Source organism: Bombina bombina, chromosome 1, assembly GCF_027579735.1.
Source record: "Bombina bombina isolate aBomBom1 chromosome 1, aBomBom1.pri, whole genome shotgun sequence".
NCBI classification, from domain to species: domain Eukaryota; kingdom Metazoa; phylum Chordata; class Amphibia; order Anura; family Bombinatoridae; genus Bombina; species Bombina bombina.
The window spans coordinates 1,075,256,468-1,075,276,047 of NC_069499.1; the positions used below are offsets into that span (position 1 = coordinate 1,075,256,468).

At 41.0% G+C, this 19,580-nt stretch overlaps 1 protein-coding gene across 1 annotated transcript in view; it reads left to right on the top strand.

The window, feature by feature from the left end:
- Positions 1 to 18,680, top strand: part of PTPN1 (protein tyrosine phosphatase non-receptor type 1) — a 434,232-nt gene extending 415,552 nt beyond the window's left edge. Inside the window, exon 10 of the mRNA XM_053717090.1 lies at positions 17,565 to 18,680. Coding sequence (XP_053573065.1) covers positions 17,565 to 17,766 — 202 coding nt within the window. The 3' untranslated portion in view covers positions 17,767 to 18,680. The remainder of the gene's footprint in view (positions 1 to 17,564) is intronic.
- Positions 18,681 to 19,580: the final 900 nt, after the last annotated feature.

A 19,580-nucleotide genomic window follows, 5' to 3' on the forward strand; every position in this document is an offset into this window, starting at 1 on the left:
GGAACACATAAGCTAGTTTGAAGGTCCAAGGTGCTACTAGTGCATCCACTAGAGCCGCCTTGGGATCCCTGGATCTGGACCCGTAGCAAGGAACTTTGAAGTTCTGACGAGAGGCCATCAGATCCATGTCTGGAATGCCCCACAGCCGAGTGACTTGGGCAAAGATTTCCGGATGGAGTTCCCACTCCCCCGGATGCAATGTCTGACGACTCAGAAAATCCGCTTCCCAATTTTCCACTCCTGGGATGTGGATAGCAGACAGGTGGCAGGAGTGAGACTCCGCCCATAGAATGATTTTGGTCACTTCTTCCATCGCTAGGGAACTCCTTGTTCCCCCCTGATGGTTGATGTACGCAACAGTTGTCATGTTGTCTGATTGAAACCGTATGAACTTGGTCCACGCTAGCTGAGGCCAAGCCTTGAGAGCATTGAATATCGCTCTCAGTTCCAGAATATTTATCGGTAGAAGAGATTCTTCCCGAGACCAAAGACCCTGAGCTTTCAGGGATCCCCAGACCGCGCCCCAGCCCATCAGACTGGCGTCGGTCGTGACAATGACCCACTCTGGTCTGCGGAATGTCATCCCTTGTGACAGGTTGTCCAGGGACAGCCACCAACGGAGTGAGTCTCTGGTCCTCTGATTTACTTGTATCTTCGGAGACAAGTCTGTATAGTCCCCATTCCACTGACTGAGCATGCACAGTTGTAATGGTCTTAGATGAATGCGCGCAAAAGGAACTATGTCCATTGCCGCTACCATCAACCCGATCACTTCCATGCACTGAGCTATGGAAGGAAGAGGAACGGAATGAAGTATCCGACAAGAGTCTAGAAGTTTTGTTTTTCTGGCCTCTGTTAGAAAAATCCTCATTTCTAAGGAGTCTATAATTGTTCCCAAGAAGGGAACCCTTGTTGACGGGGATAGAGAACTCTTTTCCACGTTCACTTTCCATCCGTGAGATCTGAGAAAGGCCAGGACGATGTCCGTGTGAGCCTTTGCTTGAGGAAGGGACGACGCTTGAATCAGAATGTCGTCCAAGTAAGGTACTACCGCAACGCCCCTTGGTCTTAGCACAGCTAGAAGGGACCCTAGTACCTTTGTGAAAATCCTTGGAGCAGTGGCTAATCCGAAAGGAAGCGCCACGAACTGGTAATGTTTGTCCAGGAATGCGAACCTTAGGAACCGATGATGTTCCTTGTGGATAGGAATATGTAGATACGCATCCTTTAAATCCACCGTGGTCATGAATTGACCTTCCTGGATGGAAGGAAGAATAGTTCGAATGGTTTCCATCTTGAACGATGGAACCTTGAGAAACTTGTTTAAGATCTTGAGATCTAAGATTGGTCTGAACGTTCCCTCTTTTTTGGGAACTATGAACAGATTGGAGTAGAACCCCATCCCTTGTTCTCTTAATGGAACAGGATGAATCACTCCCATTTTTAACAGGTCTTCTACACAATGTAAGAACGCCTGTCTTTTTATGTGGTCTAAAGACAACTGAGACCTGTGGAACCTCCCCCTTGGGGGAAGTCCCTTGAATTCCAGAAGATAACCTTGGGAGACTATTTCTAGCGCCCAAGGATCCAGAACATCTCTTGCCCAAGCCCGAGCGAAGAGAGAGAGTCTGCCCCCCACCAGATCCGGTCCCGGATCGGGGGCCAACATTTCATGCTGTCTTGGTAGCAGTGGCAGGTTTCTTGGCCTGCTTTCCCTTGTTCCAGCCTTGCATTGGTCTCCAAGCTGGCTTGGCTTGAGAAGTATTACCCTCTTGCTTAGAGGACGTAGCACTTTGGGCTGGTCCGTTTTTACGAAAGGGACGAAAATTAGGTCTATTTTTTGCCTTGAAAGGCCGATCCTGAGGAAGGGCGTGGCCCTTACCCCCAGTGATATCAGAGATAATCTCTTTCAAGTCAGGGCCAAACAGCGTTTTCCCCTTGAAAGGAATGTTTAGTAGCTTGTTCTTGGAAGACGCATCAGCCGACCAAGATTTCAACCAAAGCGCTCTGCGCGCCACAATAGCAAACCCAGAATTCTTAGCCGCTAACCTAGCCAATTGCAAAGTGGCGTCTAGGGTGAAAGAATTAGCCAATTTGAGAGCATTGATTCTGTCCATAATCTCCTCATAAGGAGGAGAATCACTATCGAGCGCCCTTATCAGCTCATCGAACCAGAAACATGCGGCTGTAGCGACAGGGACAATGCATGAAATTGGTTGTAGAAGGTAACCCTGCTGAACAAACATTTTTTTAAGCAAACCTTCTAATTTTTTATCCATAGGATCTTTGAAAGCACAACTATCCTCTATGGGTATAGTGGTGCGTTTGTTTAAAGTGGAAACCGCTCCCTCGACCTTGGGGACTGTCTGCCATAAGTCCTTTCTGGGGTCGACCATAGGAAACAATTTTTTAAATATGGGGGGAGGGACGAAAGGAATACCGGGCCTTTCCCATTCTTTATTAACAATGTCCGCCACCCGCTTGGGTATAGGAAAAGCTTCTGGGAGCCCCGGCACCTCTAGGAACTTGTCCATTTTACATAGTTTCTCTGGGATGACCAACTTTTCACAATCATCCAGAGTGGATAATACCTCCTTAAGCAGAATGCGGAGATGTTCCAACTTAAATTTAAATGCAATCACATCAGGTTCAGCCTGTTGAGAAATGTTCCCTGAATCAGTAATTTCTCCCTCAGACAAAACCTCCCTGGCCCCATCAGACTGGGTTAGGGGCCCTTCAGAGATATTAATATCAGCGTCGTCATGCTCTTCAGTATCTAAAACAGAGCAGCCACGCTTACGCTGACAAGGGTTCATTTTGGCTAAAATGTTTTTGACAGAATTATCCATTACAGCCGTTAATTGTTGCATAGTAAGGAGTATTGGCGCGCTAGATGTACTAGGGGCCTCCTGAGTGGGCAAGACTCGTGTAGACGAAGGAGGGAATGATGCAGTACCATGCTTACTCCCCTCACTTGAGGAATCATCTTGGGCATCATTGTCATTATCACATAAATCACATTTATTTAAATGAATAGGAATTCTGGCTTCCCCACATTCAGAACACAGTCTATCTGGTAGTTCAGACATGTTAAACAGGCATAAACTTGATAACAAAGTACAAAAACGTTTTAAAATAAAACCGTTACTGTCACTTTAAATTTTAAACTGAACACACTTTATTACTGCAATTGCGAAAAAACATGAAGGAATTGTTCAAAATTCACCAAATTTTCACCACAGTGTCTTAAAGCCTTAAAAGTATTGCACAGCAAATTTGGAAGCTTTAACCCTTAAAATAACGGAACCGGAGCCGTTTTAAGCTTTAACCCCTTTACAGTCCCTGGTATCTGCTTTGCTGAGACCCAACCAAGCCCAAAGGGGAATACGATACCAAATGACGCCTTCAGAAAGTCCTTTCTAAGTATCAGAGCTCCTCTCACATGCGACTGCATGCCATGCCTCTCAAAAACAAGTGCGCCACACCGGCGCGAAAATGAGGCTCTGCTTAAGCTTTGGGAAAGCCCCTAAGGAGTAAGGTGTCTAATACAGTGCCTGCCGATATTATTATATCAAAATACCCAGATAAAATGATTCCTCAAGGCTAAATATGTGTTAATAATGAATCGATTTAGCCCAGAAAAAGTCTACAGTCTTAATAAGCCCTTGTGAAGCCCTTATTTACGATCGTAATAAACATGGCTTACCGGATCCCATAGGGAAAATGACAGCTTCCAGCATTACATCGTCTTGTTAGAATGTGTCATACCTCAAGCAGCAAGAGACTGCACACTGTTCCCCCAACTGAAGTTAATTGCTCTCAACAGTCCTGTGTGGAACAGCCATGGATTTTAGTTACGGTTGCTAAAATCATTTTCCTCATACAAACAGAAATCTTCATCTCTTTTCTGTTTCTGAGTAAATAGTACATACCAGCACTATTTCAAAATAACAAACTCTTGATTGAATAATAAAAACTACAGTTAAACACTAAAAAACTCTAAGCCATCTCCGTGGAGATGTTGCCTGTACAACGGCAAAGAGAATGACTGGGGTAGGCGGAGCCTAGGAGGGATCATGTGACCAGCTTTGCTGGGCTCTTTGCCATTTCCTGTTGGGGAAGAGAATATCCCACAAGTAAGGATGACGCCGTGGACCGGACACACCTATGTTGGAGAAAAAACATACAATACCCCCCCCCCAACATTACAACCCACATACCCCTAATCTAACCCAAACCCCCCTTAAATAAACCTAACATTAAGCCCCTGAAGATCTTCCTACCTTATCTTCACCATGCCAGGTTCACCGATCCGTCCACCGAAGTCTTGATCCAAGCCTCCGAAATCTTGATCCAAGCCCAAGCGGGGGCTGAAGAGTGACGTCCATCCTCCGGCTGAAGTCTTGATCCAAGCGGGCAGAAGAGGACATCCGGACCGGCAAACATCTTCATCCAAGCCGCATCTTCTATGTTCTTCAATCCGATGGCGACCGGCTGATCTTCAAGACCTCCAGCGCGGATCCATCCATCTTCACCGACGACTTCCCGACGAATGACGGTTCCTTTAAGGGACGTCATCCAAGATGGCGTCCCTCGACTTCCGATTGGCTGATAGGATTCTATCAGCCAATCGGAATTAAGGTAGGAAAATTCTGATTGGCTGATGGAATCAGCCAATCAGATTCACGTTCAATCCGATTGGCTGATCCAATCAGCCAATCAGATTGAGATCGCATTCTATTGGCTGTTCCAATAGAATGCGATCTGATGTAACATCACATCCCACACTTGAACATTGTAACTCCTTTTCTTCAGAGCTGTAGTTGCTTACTGCTTTTATCACAGGTGAAACACCATAGCTCTGTTTATGGCACTGTTAATTTGTAAAACACCCAAGTGAACACTGTATTTTCATATTTGGATATAATCTATTCCCTCATCGCTTAAAACTAACACACTTCAGCTCATAGCATCTTACTCACAAGAAGGCAGCCAATACACTGACCAGCTGTGTGCATACACTTTCAGGTTTGGGCATGCAGAGACAAGTCTTAACAGCCCTAATGTTATGTTTGTGCCTGCACCAACATGATAGATCATGCTTAATTTGTTTCCAATATCAAATGTATAAAATTTTAGAGCTCTTTGACTAGCATAAACTTTTGTTTGTTAATCATAAACATAAGTGTAAAATATTGTTCATTTTTATTCTATATATATCTTGTCATTTCACAAAACGCATGAGTAAAGTAGGGTTTCCCCAGATTTCTACTAGCCCTAGCTCTGTAACCAGTGAGATCTCAAATTTAATGTTACCATAGATGACTTATATCTGTAAACATTTCAGGTTCCTATCTGGTGTACAAAATTGCACTTTCTCTCCCCCATAAAAAATAGAAGCCTCAAACCTGGAATATTTGGCATGCACACTATAATTACCTAGGTACCGCCTACAACATTTTTTAGGACTGAGACTCGAACCCTTCCCATTATAAATTGACCTTAAAAGTGGAACTTTCACCAATTTTCATTATTACTTTAGGACTTAAGTTCTAAGGATTCAGAATAAACAAAAAGAGCACTCTAGGGGGTGCTATATCAAAGTGCGAATATATATTGTAAATGAGATTTGTAATTTGGGATGAACGTCACAGAATGTGTCTGCACATAGAATACAGAGAATATAAATATAACCAAAATACTCAAACAGAATAAACTTCTCGGGTCACAGAGTCCTATTAACCAGAGTCACAGGATAAGTACTGAATCAATATACTTTGTAAAATAGGATGTACAAAGTTTTTTTTTTCTTCTGCAAAATGTTTATATACAGTATCTCACAAAAGTGAGTACACTCCTCACATTTTTGTAAATATTTTATTATATCTTTTCATGTGACAACGCTGAAGAAATGACACTTTGCTACAATGTAAAGTAGTGAGTGTACAGCCTGTATAACAGTGTAAATTTGCTGTCCCCTCAAAATAACTCCACACAGCCATTAATGTCTAAACTGTTGGTAACACCCCTAAGTGGAAATGTCCAAATTGGGCCCAAGTAGCCATTTTACCTCCCCCCCCCGGTGTCATGTGGCTCTTTAGTGTTTATGTGAATTTGTCTTCCTGCGCTAAAGGCCAGGTTATGTGGTCCTAAAGCTAAAACATTTGAGGTGACACTAAATAGATGGAAATGATCACTCAGGACATAAAATATGTTAGATATAAGCTAATATTTATTATTGATAAAAGAGATGATTAAAATATATTCTATGAAAATTTATTTTTAAATTTTTTATTTTTTTTATTTTATTTTTTTTAAATTGATTAAAAATCGAATTTAATTGAATTTGTATTAAAAAGCTGATATATTAGAGTTTATTCGGCAAAAATAACAGAAGCAAAAAGATAAAAAGATAAGATATAGGTGAGGTGAGTGTACTGAGCAGAGGATATATTTAGTATACACAACACATATAATTAGTATGTTAGTATAGTTAGTGAGGTTATTATAACAACAGATGCGGTTAGTATACAACAGGTGTAATGAGTGCAGTGGATTTGATTGAGGTTAAAGTGTAAACTAAAAAATGTGTCAGCTAAAGGTGTATAAGCTAAAGGCGTGTGTGCTAAAAATATATTATAAACTAAAATTGTGTAAGCTAAACAGCTATAGAATGAATACACCTAAATTCATGTAGTAGACAGTTGTGCAAAAAAGAAATGTAAATAGAGCTTAAGTTAAAAGGTAAAGTTAATAGGTAAAGTTAATAGAGCTAAGTTAATAAAGCTAGAACAATATAACTAAAATTTAGTATAAAGAATAGCCATTTCAAACATGATTGTGATAGAACTGTAAAATGGATCAAAAGTTCTAAAAAAGTTATTTTCTGTGCACAGATAAAGAGTGTTGGCATATGCAAAATGTTGGGCAAGTAAAATTTTCAATGCCGTCTCCTTTTTATATTAAAAGTACCTTGTAAGATCAGACTCAAAGTCTTTTTTGTAATTCAATCCTATAGTAAACGCAAATGAAGTAATCCGAAGTTCAAGTAATACCAGGTTACCTTAAGCTGCTTTTTTCAAGGAAGCATCTGTCAGGTTGTGGATATAATATCTTATTTTTTTCTTTGTCCTTTATGGTAAAGCCAGGTTACCACTTGGAATTTCGAGCAGCATACAGGACTGTTGTGGCGTTAATGCGGTGCTTCCGCGTCTGGAAGCAGAGTGATTCTCGTCCGGTCTTTTTCCTGCTGATGGTAGTCTGACGTCACAGACTACGGTGGCTCAAATTGGCCAAAAAGAAGTAACGCGTTTCGGTCGTGGACCTTTCTCAAAGGTTTGAGAAAGGTCCACGACCGAAACGCGTTACTTCTTTTTGGCCAATTTGAGCCACCGTAGTCTGCGACGTCAGACTACCATCAGCAGGAAAAAGACCGGACGAGAATCACTCTGCTTCCAGACGCGGAAGCACCGCATTAACGCCACAACAGTCCTTTATGCTGCTCGAAATTCCAAGTGGTAACCTGGCTTTACCATAAAGGACAAAGAAAAAAAATAAGGTATTATATCCACAACCTGACAGATGCTTCCTTGAAAAAAGCAGCTTAAGGTAACCTGGTATTACCTGAACTTCGGATTACTTCATTTGCGTTTACTATAGGATTGAATTACAAAAAAGACTTTGAGTCTGATCTTACAAGGTACTTTTAATATAAAAAGGAGACGGCATTGAAAATTTTACTTGCCCAACATTTTGCATATGCCAACACTCTTTATCTGTGCACAGAAAATAACTTTTTTAGAACTTTTGATCCATTTTACAGTTCTATCACAATCATGTTTGAAATGGCTATTCTTTATACTAAATTTTAGTTATATTGTTCTAGCTTTATTAACTTAGCTCTATTAACTTTACCTATTAACTTTACCTTTTAACTTAAGCTCTATTTACATTGCTTTTTTGCACAACTGTCTACTACATGAATTTAGGTGTATTCATTCTATAGCTGTTTAGCTTACACAATTTTAGTTTATAATATATTTTTAGCACACACGCCTTTAGCTTATACACCTTTAGCTGACACATTTTTTAGTTTACACTTTAACCTCAATCAAATCCACTGCACTCATTACACCTGTTGTATACTAACCGCATCTGTTGTTATAATAACCTCACTAACTATACTAACATACTAATTATATGTGTTGTGTATACTAAATATATCCTCTGCTCAGTACACTCACCTCACCTATATCTTATCTTTTTATCTTTTTGCTTCTGTTATTTTTGCCGAATAAACTCTAATATATCAGCTTTTTAATACAAATTCAATTAAATTCGATTTTTAATCAGTTTTTAAAAAAAATAAATAAAAAAAAAAAATTTTAAAAATAAATTTTCATAGAATATATTTTAATCATCTCTTTTATCAATAATAAATATTAGCTTATATCTAACATATTTTATGTCCTGAGTGATCATTTCCATCTATTTAGTGTCACCTCAAATGTTTTAGCTTTAGGACCACATAACCTGGCCTTTAGCGCAGGAAGACAAATTCACATAGATTTTAATCATCAATTTTATCTGGGGATTTTTTGATATCAACCTGTGTACTTTGAGGTGAACTGTTTCAGCGCTCTCTCTCTCCCTCGATATATTCCAATTCAGGCTCTTTAGTGTTACAAGGTCTCAGGTGTGAATGGGGAGCAGGTGTGTTAAATTTGTTATCGCTCTCACACTCTCTCATACTGGTCACTGGAAGTTCAACACGGCACCTCATGGCAAAGAACTCTCTGAGGATCTGAAAAAGAGAATTGTTGCTCTACGTAAATATGGCTTAGGCTATAAGAAGATTGCCAACCCTGAAACTGAGCTGCAGCATGGTGGGCAAGACCATACAGTGGTTTCACAGGACAGATTCCACTCAGAACAGGCCTCGCCATGGTCGACCAAAGAAGTTGAGTGTACGTGCTCAGTATCATATCCAGAGATTGTTTTTGGGAAATAGAGGTGTGAGTGCTGCCAGCATTGCTGCAGAGGTTGAAGGGGTGGGGGATCAGCTTGTAAGTGCTCAGACCATACGCCGCAGGCTGCACCAAATTGGTCTGCATGGCTGTCGTCCCAGAAGGAAGCTTCTTCTAAAGATGTTGCACAAGAAAGCCTGCAATCAGTTTGCTGAAGACATGCAGACTAAGGACATGGATTACTTGACCATGTCTTGTGGTCCGATGAGACCAAGGTAAACTTATTTGGTTCAGTTGGTGTCAAGCGTGTGTGGCGGCAACCAGGTGAGGAGTACAAAGACAAGTGTGTCTTGCCTACAGTCAAGCATGGTGGTGGGAGTGTCATGGCCTGGGCCTGCATGAGTGCTGCCGGCACTGGGGAGCTACAGTTCATTGAGGGAACCATGAATGCCAACATGTACTGTGACATACTGAAGCAGAGCATGATCCCCCTCCCTTCGGAGACTGGGCAGCAGGGCAGTATTCCAACATAACAACCCCATACACATCTCCAAGACGACCACTGCCTTGCTAAAGAAGCTGAGGGTAAAGGTGATGGACTGGCCAAGCATGTCTCCAGACCTAAACCCTATCGGGCATCTGAGGCGTCCTCAAACGGAAGGTGGGGGAGCGCAAGGTCTCTAATATCCTCCAGCTTTGTGATGTCGTCATGGAGGAGTGGAAGAGGACTCCAGTGGCAACCTGTGAAGCTCTGGTGAACTCTATGCCCAAGCGGGTTAAGTCAGTGCTGGAAAATAATGGTGGCCACACAAAATATTGACACTTTGAGCCCAATTTGGACATTTCGACTTAGGGGTGTACTCACTTTTGTTGCACATGGTTTAAACATTAATGACTGTGTGTTATTTTGAGGGGACAGCAAATTTACACTGTTATACAGGCTGTACACTCACTACTTTACATTGTAGCAAAGTGTCATTTCATCAGTGTTATCACATGAGAAGATATAATAAAATATTAAAAAATATGTCAAATATATTACAAAAATGTGAGGGGTGTACTCACTTTTGTGAGATACTGTATGTACATGTACCTTGTAATGTGATCTAGAGATCAGTTTTTGCTCCAAGCAGCTAGGTCCATGCCGACCTGAGATATTGAGAGTTCGGTAAACGTTTGTGTAACCAAAATTTGTTGTGTACAGAAACCCAAAGATTACTGCTGTGGTTAAACCAAGATAAATAAAAACTAGTGGTTTTTAAATACCAACACACATCAGTATTCACTCAAAAAAAAATTAGGAAAATTTTGAAAATGGTCAATGAACCTACGCTGGACCAGTTGTGATGGACTGATCCTACAATAACCTCTTGTGTCATTGTATCAAAAGCCTTTGTAAAAACCAAGTAAACCATTTCTCCAACATTGGTGTGTCAGGTCCACGGCGTCATCCTTACTTGTGGGAATATCTCTTCCCCAACAGGAAATGGCAAAGAGTCCCAGCAAAGCTGGCCATATAGTCCCTCCTAGGCTCCGCCCACCCCAGTCATTCTCTTTGCTGTTGCACAGGCAACATCTCCACGGAGATGGTTAAGAGTATGTGGTGTTTAATTGTAGTTTTTTTATTCTACTATCAAGAGTTTGTTATTTTAAAATAGTGCTGGTATGTACTATTTACTTTGAAACAGAAAAGGATGAAGATTTCTGTTTGTGAGAGGAAGATGATTTTAGCAGACAGTAACTAAAATCGATTGCTGTTTCCACATAGGACTGTTGAGATGAAGTAACTTCAGTTGGGGGAAACAGCAGACTTTTCTATTAAGACTGTGTAATGCTGGAAGGCTGTCATTTCCCCTCATGGGGACCGGTAAGCCATTTTCTTAGTCTCAAACAGAATAAAGGGCTTAATATGGGCTATAAAACTGGTAGACACTTTTATGGGCTAAATCGATTGCTTTATTTGGACGTTTTATACATGTTTATGCTGATAATTCACACTTATAAACTTGGGGAACGTTTTTTAACGTCAGGCACTTTGTTAGACACCTTTTCCAGTCAGGAAGGGCCTTCCCATTTGTAGGCTGAGCCTCATTTTCGCGCCATTACTGCGCAGTTGTTTTTGAGAGCAAGACATGCAGATGCATGTGTGAGGACCTGAAAGTGTTTGGAAAAGTTCCTAGAAGGCGTCATTTGGTATCGTATTCCCCTCTGGGCTTGGTGAAGTCACAGCAAAGACTGTAGCTGGGACTGTACAGGGGTTAAATCTGTAACCGGCTCCGGTTTCGTTATTTTAAGGGTTAAAGCTCTGAAAATTGGTGTGCAATACTTTTAATGCTTAAAGACACTCTGGTGAAATTTTGGTAAATTTTGAACAATTCCTTCATATTTTTTCACATATTCAGTAATAAAGTGTGTTCTGTTTAAAATTTAAAGAGACAGTAACGGTTTTGTTTTAAAACGGTTTTTGTACTTTATTGACAAGTTTAAGCCTGTTTAACATGTCTGTGCCTTCAGATAAGCTATGTTCTTTATGTATGAAAGCCAATGTGTCTCCCCCTTCAAAATTGTGTGATAATTGTGCCATAGCGTCCAAACAAAGTAAGGACAGTACTGCCACAGTTAGTAAAGTTGCCCAAGATGATTCATCAGATGAAGGGAGTAGACATAGTTCTACATCATCTCCTTCTGTGTCTACGCCAGTTTTGCCCACGCAGGAGGCCCCTAGTACTTCTAGCGCGCCAATGCTTATTACCATGCAACAATTGACGGCTGTAATGGATAACTCCATAGCTAATATTTTATCCAAAATGCCTGCATATCAGAGAAAGCGCGATTGCTCTGTTTTAAACACTGAAGAGCAGGAGGGCGCTGATGATAATGGTTCTGTCATACCCTCACACCAATCTGAAGGGGCCATGAGGGAGGTTTTGTCAGATGGGGAAATTTCTGATTCAGAAAAAAATTCTCAACAGGCTGAACCTGATGTTGTGACATTTAAATTTAAATTAGAACATCTCCGCGCACTGCTTAAGGAGGTGTTATCTACTCTGGATGATTGTGACAACTTAGTCATTCCAGAAAAATTATGCAAGATGGACAAGTTCCTAGAGGTTCCGGTGCACCCCGACGCTTTTCCTATACCCAAGCGCGTGGTGGACATAGTGAATAAGGAGTGGGAGAAGCCCGGCATACCTTTTGTTCCCCCTCCTATATTTAAGAAATTATTTCCTATGGTCGACCCAAGAAAGGACTTATGGCAGACAGTCCCTAAGGTCGAGGGGGCAGTTTCTACTCTAAACAAGCGCACTACTATTCCTATTGAGGATAGTTGTGCTTTCAAAGATCCTATGGATAAAAAATTGGAGGGTTTGCTTAAAAAGATTTTTGTACAGCAAGGTTACCTTCTACAACCCATTTCGTGCATTGTTCCTGTCAGTACAGCAGCGTGGTTCTGGTTCGAGGAACTAGAAAAGTCGCTCAGTAGAGAGACTCCATATGAGGAGGTTATGGACAGAGTTCACGCACTTAAGTTGGCTAACAATTTTATTTTAGATGCCGCTTTGCAATTAGCTAGATTAGCGGCGAAAAATTCAGGGTTTGCAATTGTGGCGCGCAGAGCGCTTTGGCTAAAGTCTTGGTCAGCGGATGTATCATCCAAGACAAAATTGCTTAACATCCCCTTCAAGGGTAAAATTCTCTTTGGACCAGAATTGAAAGAGATTATCTCAGACTTCACTTTCAAGGCCAAGAATAAGTTTAATTTTCGTTCCTTTCGTAATTTCAGGAACGGACCGGCCTCTAATTCTGCATCCTCTAAGCAAGAGGGTAATGCCTCACAGTCCAAGCCAGCCTGGAAACCGATGCAAGGCTGGAACAAGGGTAAGCAGACTAAGAAGCCTGCTACCGCTAACAAAACAGCATGAAGGAGTAGCCCCCGATCCGGGACCGGATCTAGTGGGGGGCAGACTCTCTCTCTTTGCTCAGGCTTGGGCAAGAGATGTTCAGGATCCCTGGACCCTAGAAATAGTTTCTCAGGGTTATCTTCTGGAATTCAAGGAACTACCCCCAAGGGGAAGGTTCCACATGTCTCACTTATCCTCAAACCAAATAAAGAGACAGGCGTTCTTACATTGTGTAGAAAACCTGTTAAAGATGGGAGTGATACACCCAGTTCCAATGACGGAACAAGGAATGGGATTTTACTCAAATCTGTTCGTAGTTCCCAAAAAAGAGGGAACCTTCAGACCAATTCTGGATTTAAAAATCCTAAACAAATTTCTCAGGGTACCATCGTTCAAAATGGAAACCATTCGAACGATTCTACCCACTATCCAGGAAGGTCAATTTATGACTACCGTGGATCTAAAGGATGCGTACCTACCTATTCCTATCCACAAAGAACATCATCAGTTCCTAAGGTTCGCCTTTCTGGACAAACATTACCAGTTTGTGGCCCTCCCATTCGGATTAGCCACTGCTCCAAGGATTTTCACAAAGGTACTCGGGTCCCTTCTAGCGGTTCTAAGACCGAGGGGCATTGCAGTAGTACCATACTTGGACGACATTCTAATACAAGCGTCGTCCCTTTCAAAAGCAAAGGCTCATACAGACATCGTTCTGGCCTTTCTCAGATCTCACGGATGGAAGGTGAACATAGAAAAAAGTTCTCTGTCTCCGTCAACAAGAGTTCCCTTCTTGGGAACAATAATAGATTCCTTAGAAATGAGGATTTTTCTGACAGATGTCAGAAAGTCAAAACTTCTAAGCGCTTGTCAAGTTCTTCATTCTGTTCCACGTCCTTCCATAGCTCAGTACATGGAAGTAGTAGGGTTGATGGTTGCAGCAATGGACATAGTTCCTTTTGCGCGAATTCATCTAAGACCATTACAACTGTGCATGCTGAAACAGTGGAATGGGGACTATACAGACTTGTCTCCAGTGATTCAAGTAGATCAGAAGACCAGAGATTCACTCCGTTGGTGGCTAACCCTGGGCCACCTATCCCAGGGAATGAGCTTCCGCAGACCAGAGTGGGTCATTGTCACGACCGACGCCAGTCTAGTGGGCTGGGGCGTGGTCTGGGAATCCCTGAAAGCTCAGGGACTATGGTCTCGGGAAGAGTCTCTTCTCCCGATAAACATTCTGGAACTAAGAGCGATATTCAATGCTCTCAGGACTTGGCCTCAGCTTGCAAAGGCCAGATTCATAAGATTCCAAGCAGACAACATGACGACTGTTGCGTATATCAATCATCAGGGGGGAACAAGGAGTTCCCTGGCGATGAAAGAAGTGACCAAAATAATACAATGGGCGGAGGATCACTCCTGCCATCTATCTGCGATGCACGTCCCAGGTGTGGAAAACTGGGAAGCGGATTATCTGAGTCGTCGGACATTCCATCCGGGGGAGTGGGAACTCCACCCGGAAATCTTTGCCTAGTTGACTCAATTATGGGGCATTCCAGACATGGATCTGATGGCGTCTCGTCAGAACTTCAAGGTTCCTTGCTACGGGTCCAGATCCAGGGATCCCAAGGCGACTCTAGTGGATGCACTAGTAGCACCTTGGACCTTCAACCTAGCTTATGTGTTTCCACCGTTTCCTCTCATTCCCAGGCTGGTAGCCAGGATCAAACAGGAGAGAGGGCCTCGGTGATCTTGATAGCTCCTGCGTGGCCACGCAGGACTTGGTATGCAGACCTGGTGAATATGTCATCGGTTCCACCATGGAAGCTACCTTTGAGACAGGACCTTCTTGTTCAGGGTCCATTCGAACATCCAAATCTGGTCTCCCTCCAGCTGACGGCTTGGAGATTGAACGCTTGATTCTATCAAAGCGTGGGTTTTCAGATTCTGTGATAGATACTCTGGTTCAGGCCAGAAAACCGGTAACTAGAAAGATTTACCATAAAATATGGAAAATATATCTCTGCTGGTGTGAATCCAAGGGATTCCCATGGAATAAGATAAAAATTCCTAAGATTCTTTCCTTTCTGCAAGAAGGTTTGGATAAAGGATTATCTGCGAGTTCTCTAAAGGGACAGATTTCTGCTTTATCTGTCTTACTACACAAACGACTGGCAGCTGTGCCAGATGTTCAAGCATTTGTTCAGGCTCTGGTTAGGATCAAGCCTGTTTACAGACCTTTGACTCCTCCCTGGAGTTTAAATCTAGTTCTTTCAGTTCTTCAAGGGGTTCCGTTTGAACCTCTACATTCCATAGATATTAAGTTGTTATCTTGGAAAGTTTTGTTTTTGGTTGCTATTTCTTCTGCTAGAAGAGTTTCAGAGTTATCTGCTCTGCAGTGTTCTCCGCCCTATCTGGTGTTCCATGCAGATAAGGTGGTTTTGCGTTGGTTTTCTTCCAAAGGTTGTTTCTAACAAAAATATTAACCAGGAGATAGTTGTACCTTCTTTGTGTCCGAATCCAGTTTCAAAGAAGGAACGTTTGTTACACAATTTGGATGTAGTCCGTGCTCTAAAATTCTATTTAGAAGCTACAAAAGATTTCAGACAAACATATTCTCTGTTTGTCGTCTTTTCTGGAAAAAGGAGAGGTCAAAAAGCGACTTCTACCTCTCTTTCCTTTTGGCTTAAAAGCATTATCCGATTGGCTTACGAGACTGCCGGACGGCAGCCTCCTGAAAGAATCACAGCTCACTCCACTAGGGCTGTGGCTTCCACATGGGCCTTCAAGAACGAGGCTTCTGTTGATCAGATATGTAAGGCAGCGACTTGGTCTTCACTGCACACTTTTGCCAAATTTTACAAATTTGATACTTTTGCTTCTTCGGAGGCTATTTTTGGGAGAAAGGTTTTGCAAGCCGTGGTGCCTTCCGTTTAGGTAACCTGATTTGCTCCCTCCCTTCATCCGTGTCCTAAGGCTTTGGTATTGGTTCCCACAAGTAAGGATGACGCCGTGGACCGGACACACCAATGTTGGAGAAAACAGAATTTATGCTTACCTGATAAATGACTTTCTCCAACGGTGTGTCTGGTCCACGGCCCGCCCTGGTTTTTTAATCAGGTCTGATGAATTATTTTCTCTAACTACAGTCACCACGGTACCATATGGTTTCTCCTATATTTTCCTCCTGTCCGTCGGTCGAATGACTGGGGTGGGCGGAGCCTAGGAGGGACTATATGGCCAGCTTTGCTGGGACTCTTTGCCATTTCCTGTTGGGGAAGAGATATTCCCACAAGTAAGGATGACGCCGTGGACCGGACACACCGTTGGAGAAAGTAATTTATCAGGTAAGCATAAATTCTGTTATCAACTGATTCACCTTTTAGCTATATATCTGCTTACCTCCTATTACTCATAAAACCATGCTAAAATATGTTCTTGAATATAATCCCTTCCAGTATCTTCCCCACTACTGACGCCTGATGTACTGGTCTATAGCTTCCAGGATATATGCAACTGAACTGATCAATTTTTATCCCTCTGTAAATAGTTTAGTTTTCATTGGTGGCTTCTGATTAGGAAGCAGAGCTAATACCTTTAATAACCTTTAATACATTTAATGACAACTGGACACCAGCTGGCAGCCAAAAGATCCATGATGTTTTTGATGGCATCCTCTGTTGCTCTGCCACTTTTTCTAGAGCAGGCAACTCCCTATTTTACACACTTAAAATACACACCCTTTATATTAATTTACAGACCATCTGCCCCCTCTCCTTTTTACACAAGGGCTTTGTGTGTGTGTTTGACAGAACAATGCAGACCATCAAGGCAGGTGGGTCACATGTTTAGCTCTGTAACTGATGTTTAACACTGCCTTAAATCTTGAAAGAATTATTTTATATTGATATTGGATAATTAAAATATTTCTTTTGGCATTAGAGAATGCTGATTTATCACTCCAGAGAACACATTTCCACTGCTCTAGAGTAAATTGGCGACATTCTTTACACCACTACAGACAACGCTTGGCATTGCACATTATGACTGGAATAGTGGTACAAAGTCGAATAAAAAGAATACATACAGCACATTAATAAAATGTGTTCAGCACAATAGTGTTTCTTTGTATACTAAAACGTAACATTTATTGACTATTGATTAAACAGGAAAGGCAACATAAATACAACCACTCTAGCAACACAATATAACAGTATTAATGTTATTGCTTCTTGTGAATTCAAATAAATTCCCCAAAGTAGGAGGTTAGCATTACAATATATGGTGGTATATTGTCTGCTATTGCTGCTTTATACTGTCTAGAATTGGCACCTTCAGGTGTTTCTATTATACTTAAATTCACATAGAAGCACTTGATATATGATACATGTGCTCCTAAATGCTGTTATAATGTACACCTATCTGATTGTTGCTCCTATGTGAATAAGGGGTTTTACCTGAAACATCGCAATGTTTGTTGTCTGTTGTTTTATATATATATATATATATATATATATATATATATATATATATATATATATGTGTGTGTGTTTATATTTATGAATGTGTTTCCATGTTAAGTATTGTTTGCCTGTATTACATAGGCTATTAATTGTCTCCTGTTGAATTAATTATATGAATTTCAAGATCAGAAATGTAAGAATTTTAACTTTTTTTTTTTTTTTAACCTTAGCACACATCAAGACACTGAAACTAGAAGAAGAGCAGTTGGTGAAGAAGCCCACTCCTCCACCAGTCAAGATGAAAAGGTCAAGTACGAAAACACAGAGGACAAAAACAGGAACCCGGAGTGGCAACCATTTATTGTCCATATCTGTATGTTCACCATCCTATCAGCAGGGGCTTACCTCTGCTATAGGGTTTGGTTTCATTAATGGACATATTGGCATGGATCACAGTTTTTGAGTTTTTCATACAAAAATGCCAGACATAATTGGAACAAAATAAATAACCTAAGCATTAGCTTGGTACATCCTAAGCTTTAAAAGGCTGGAACTTTGCTAGGGCTTCTAAGAGTCAATGCACTAGGGTTTAGCCCTGAATCCCAAGAAGATAATACTCGTATCTCAGGGCCTTAAACTATTCAGGAGTAAGCAGAGAAAATGCCAAATATTTTTTTTTTTTTTTTTGAATAAAATAGTGGTATTACAACACATTGTTGTTTTTTAACCTTTTTTTAAGGACTCTAACATTTTATTTGTGTTGCCATATTTTGCAAAAGAAATAAAATTTGAAACAGGCAACGTATGTAAGCTTGTAGTGTTGGTCTAGTACCAAATCCATTGTTTTTAGTTTAGAACTCTCTCCCCCTTCTCCAAAACATATCAAAAGAATGTATTTCTGTTGTCTTTCTTACAATTTTTCCCCTAAGTTTTTATTGAGGTGGGGGAGGGAGTAAAAAGGATTAAGCGCAGTTGTATAGAAGGTGTTTTTGTTTTGTCAATTTCAAATTTAAATGAACAGAGTTAAAAAAAAAATGTTTGTGGGCTGTGCCTGTGGTTGAGCGTTGGTCTCTGTATAACTGTTACAACAGCATTTTTGTAATTTCCATACATTTTCTATTTCTAAAGAGTAAGACACTTTTTCATTTGCTCAGGGTAGGCCAACAGTACCTTTTTTTTATATATAGATTTTTTTTTTCTAATTATGTTGCCTGTTGGACTTTGTTTGGACTTTGTTTGCACATCTTTCTTTATTGTACCATATGATACATGCTATTCTGGTGCAAGTGCTACAAATAAATTCAACTTACAATATTCATAAGCATTTAAATCCTATGATGAAATAACTTTGTCACTTTGTGTTTTTGTTATTGATAATAGCTAAGTCTGTTGCACATTATATATTGGGTACATAGTGGGATCATAATAGTTAGGGTTCTGCCTCCATACATGACATATGTTTGGGTTTCATTCAAGCATGTATACCCTACTTTCTTTCCTAAGACATGGAGAGTCTACAACGTCATTCCAATTACTAGTGGGAATTTCACTCCTGGCCAGGAGGAGGAGGCAAAGAGCACCACAGCAAAGCTGTTAAGGTTCACTTCCCTACCCATAATCCCCAGTCATTCTCTTTGCCTATGTCAATGGAGGAGGTGAAGTTAGGTGTCTGAATACTACAAGCAAGTTTTTGAATTTAGCTGTGTCCACGGCAGTCTCTTCAGTAGAGTAGTGGTGGCTTTTAAGCAGTTAGAAAGTTGTGAGGTAGTTCTTGCTTGGTTTTCTAACACGTTTGCTGCCCTTGGTATAGAAAGCTAGAGTTGGTTACTCTGTTCTTTCTTTTTCTACAGGTCTCTGTAAGGATTATGTGTCCTTTCACGCCTTGTGAGCTGTCGACCTGCCGGACAGCTGGGATTGCAGGTAAGTGCTTTTGTCTTCTAGGTCTGGGAGACTTGCACTTAAGAAAATTTCTCTGCATTTTTATTTGGGACATATAAATCCTTAGTTGAGGATTTTATTTTGGCAGTGTGCAGGCACTATAAATGTGTGTGAATAGAGACTTAGGGGTTAGTCTTCCTTATGGGTATGAAGAAGTTAACCTTGTATCTGTGGCTCATTCTTTATTTTAAACTATTCCCTGGGGGTGTTTTTTTTGTTTGTTTTTTTATAACGGTCATTGCCTGAGTTTTAATACATTCAGAAAGAAAGGTTTCAGAGGAAAGGCAGTTTTAGACTGATAATGGGAA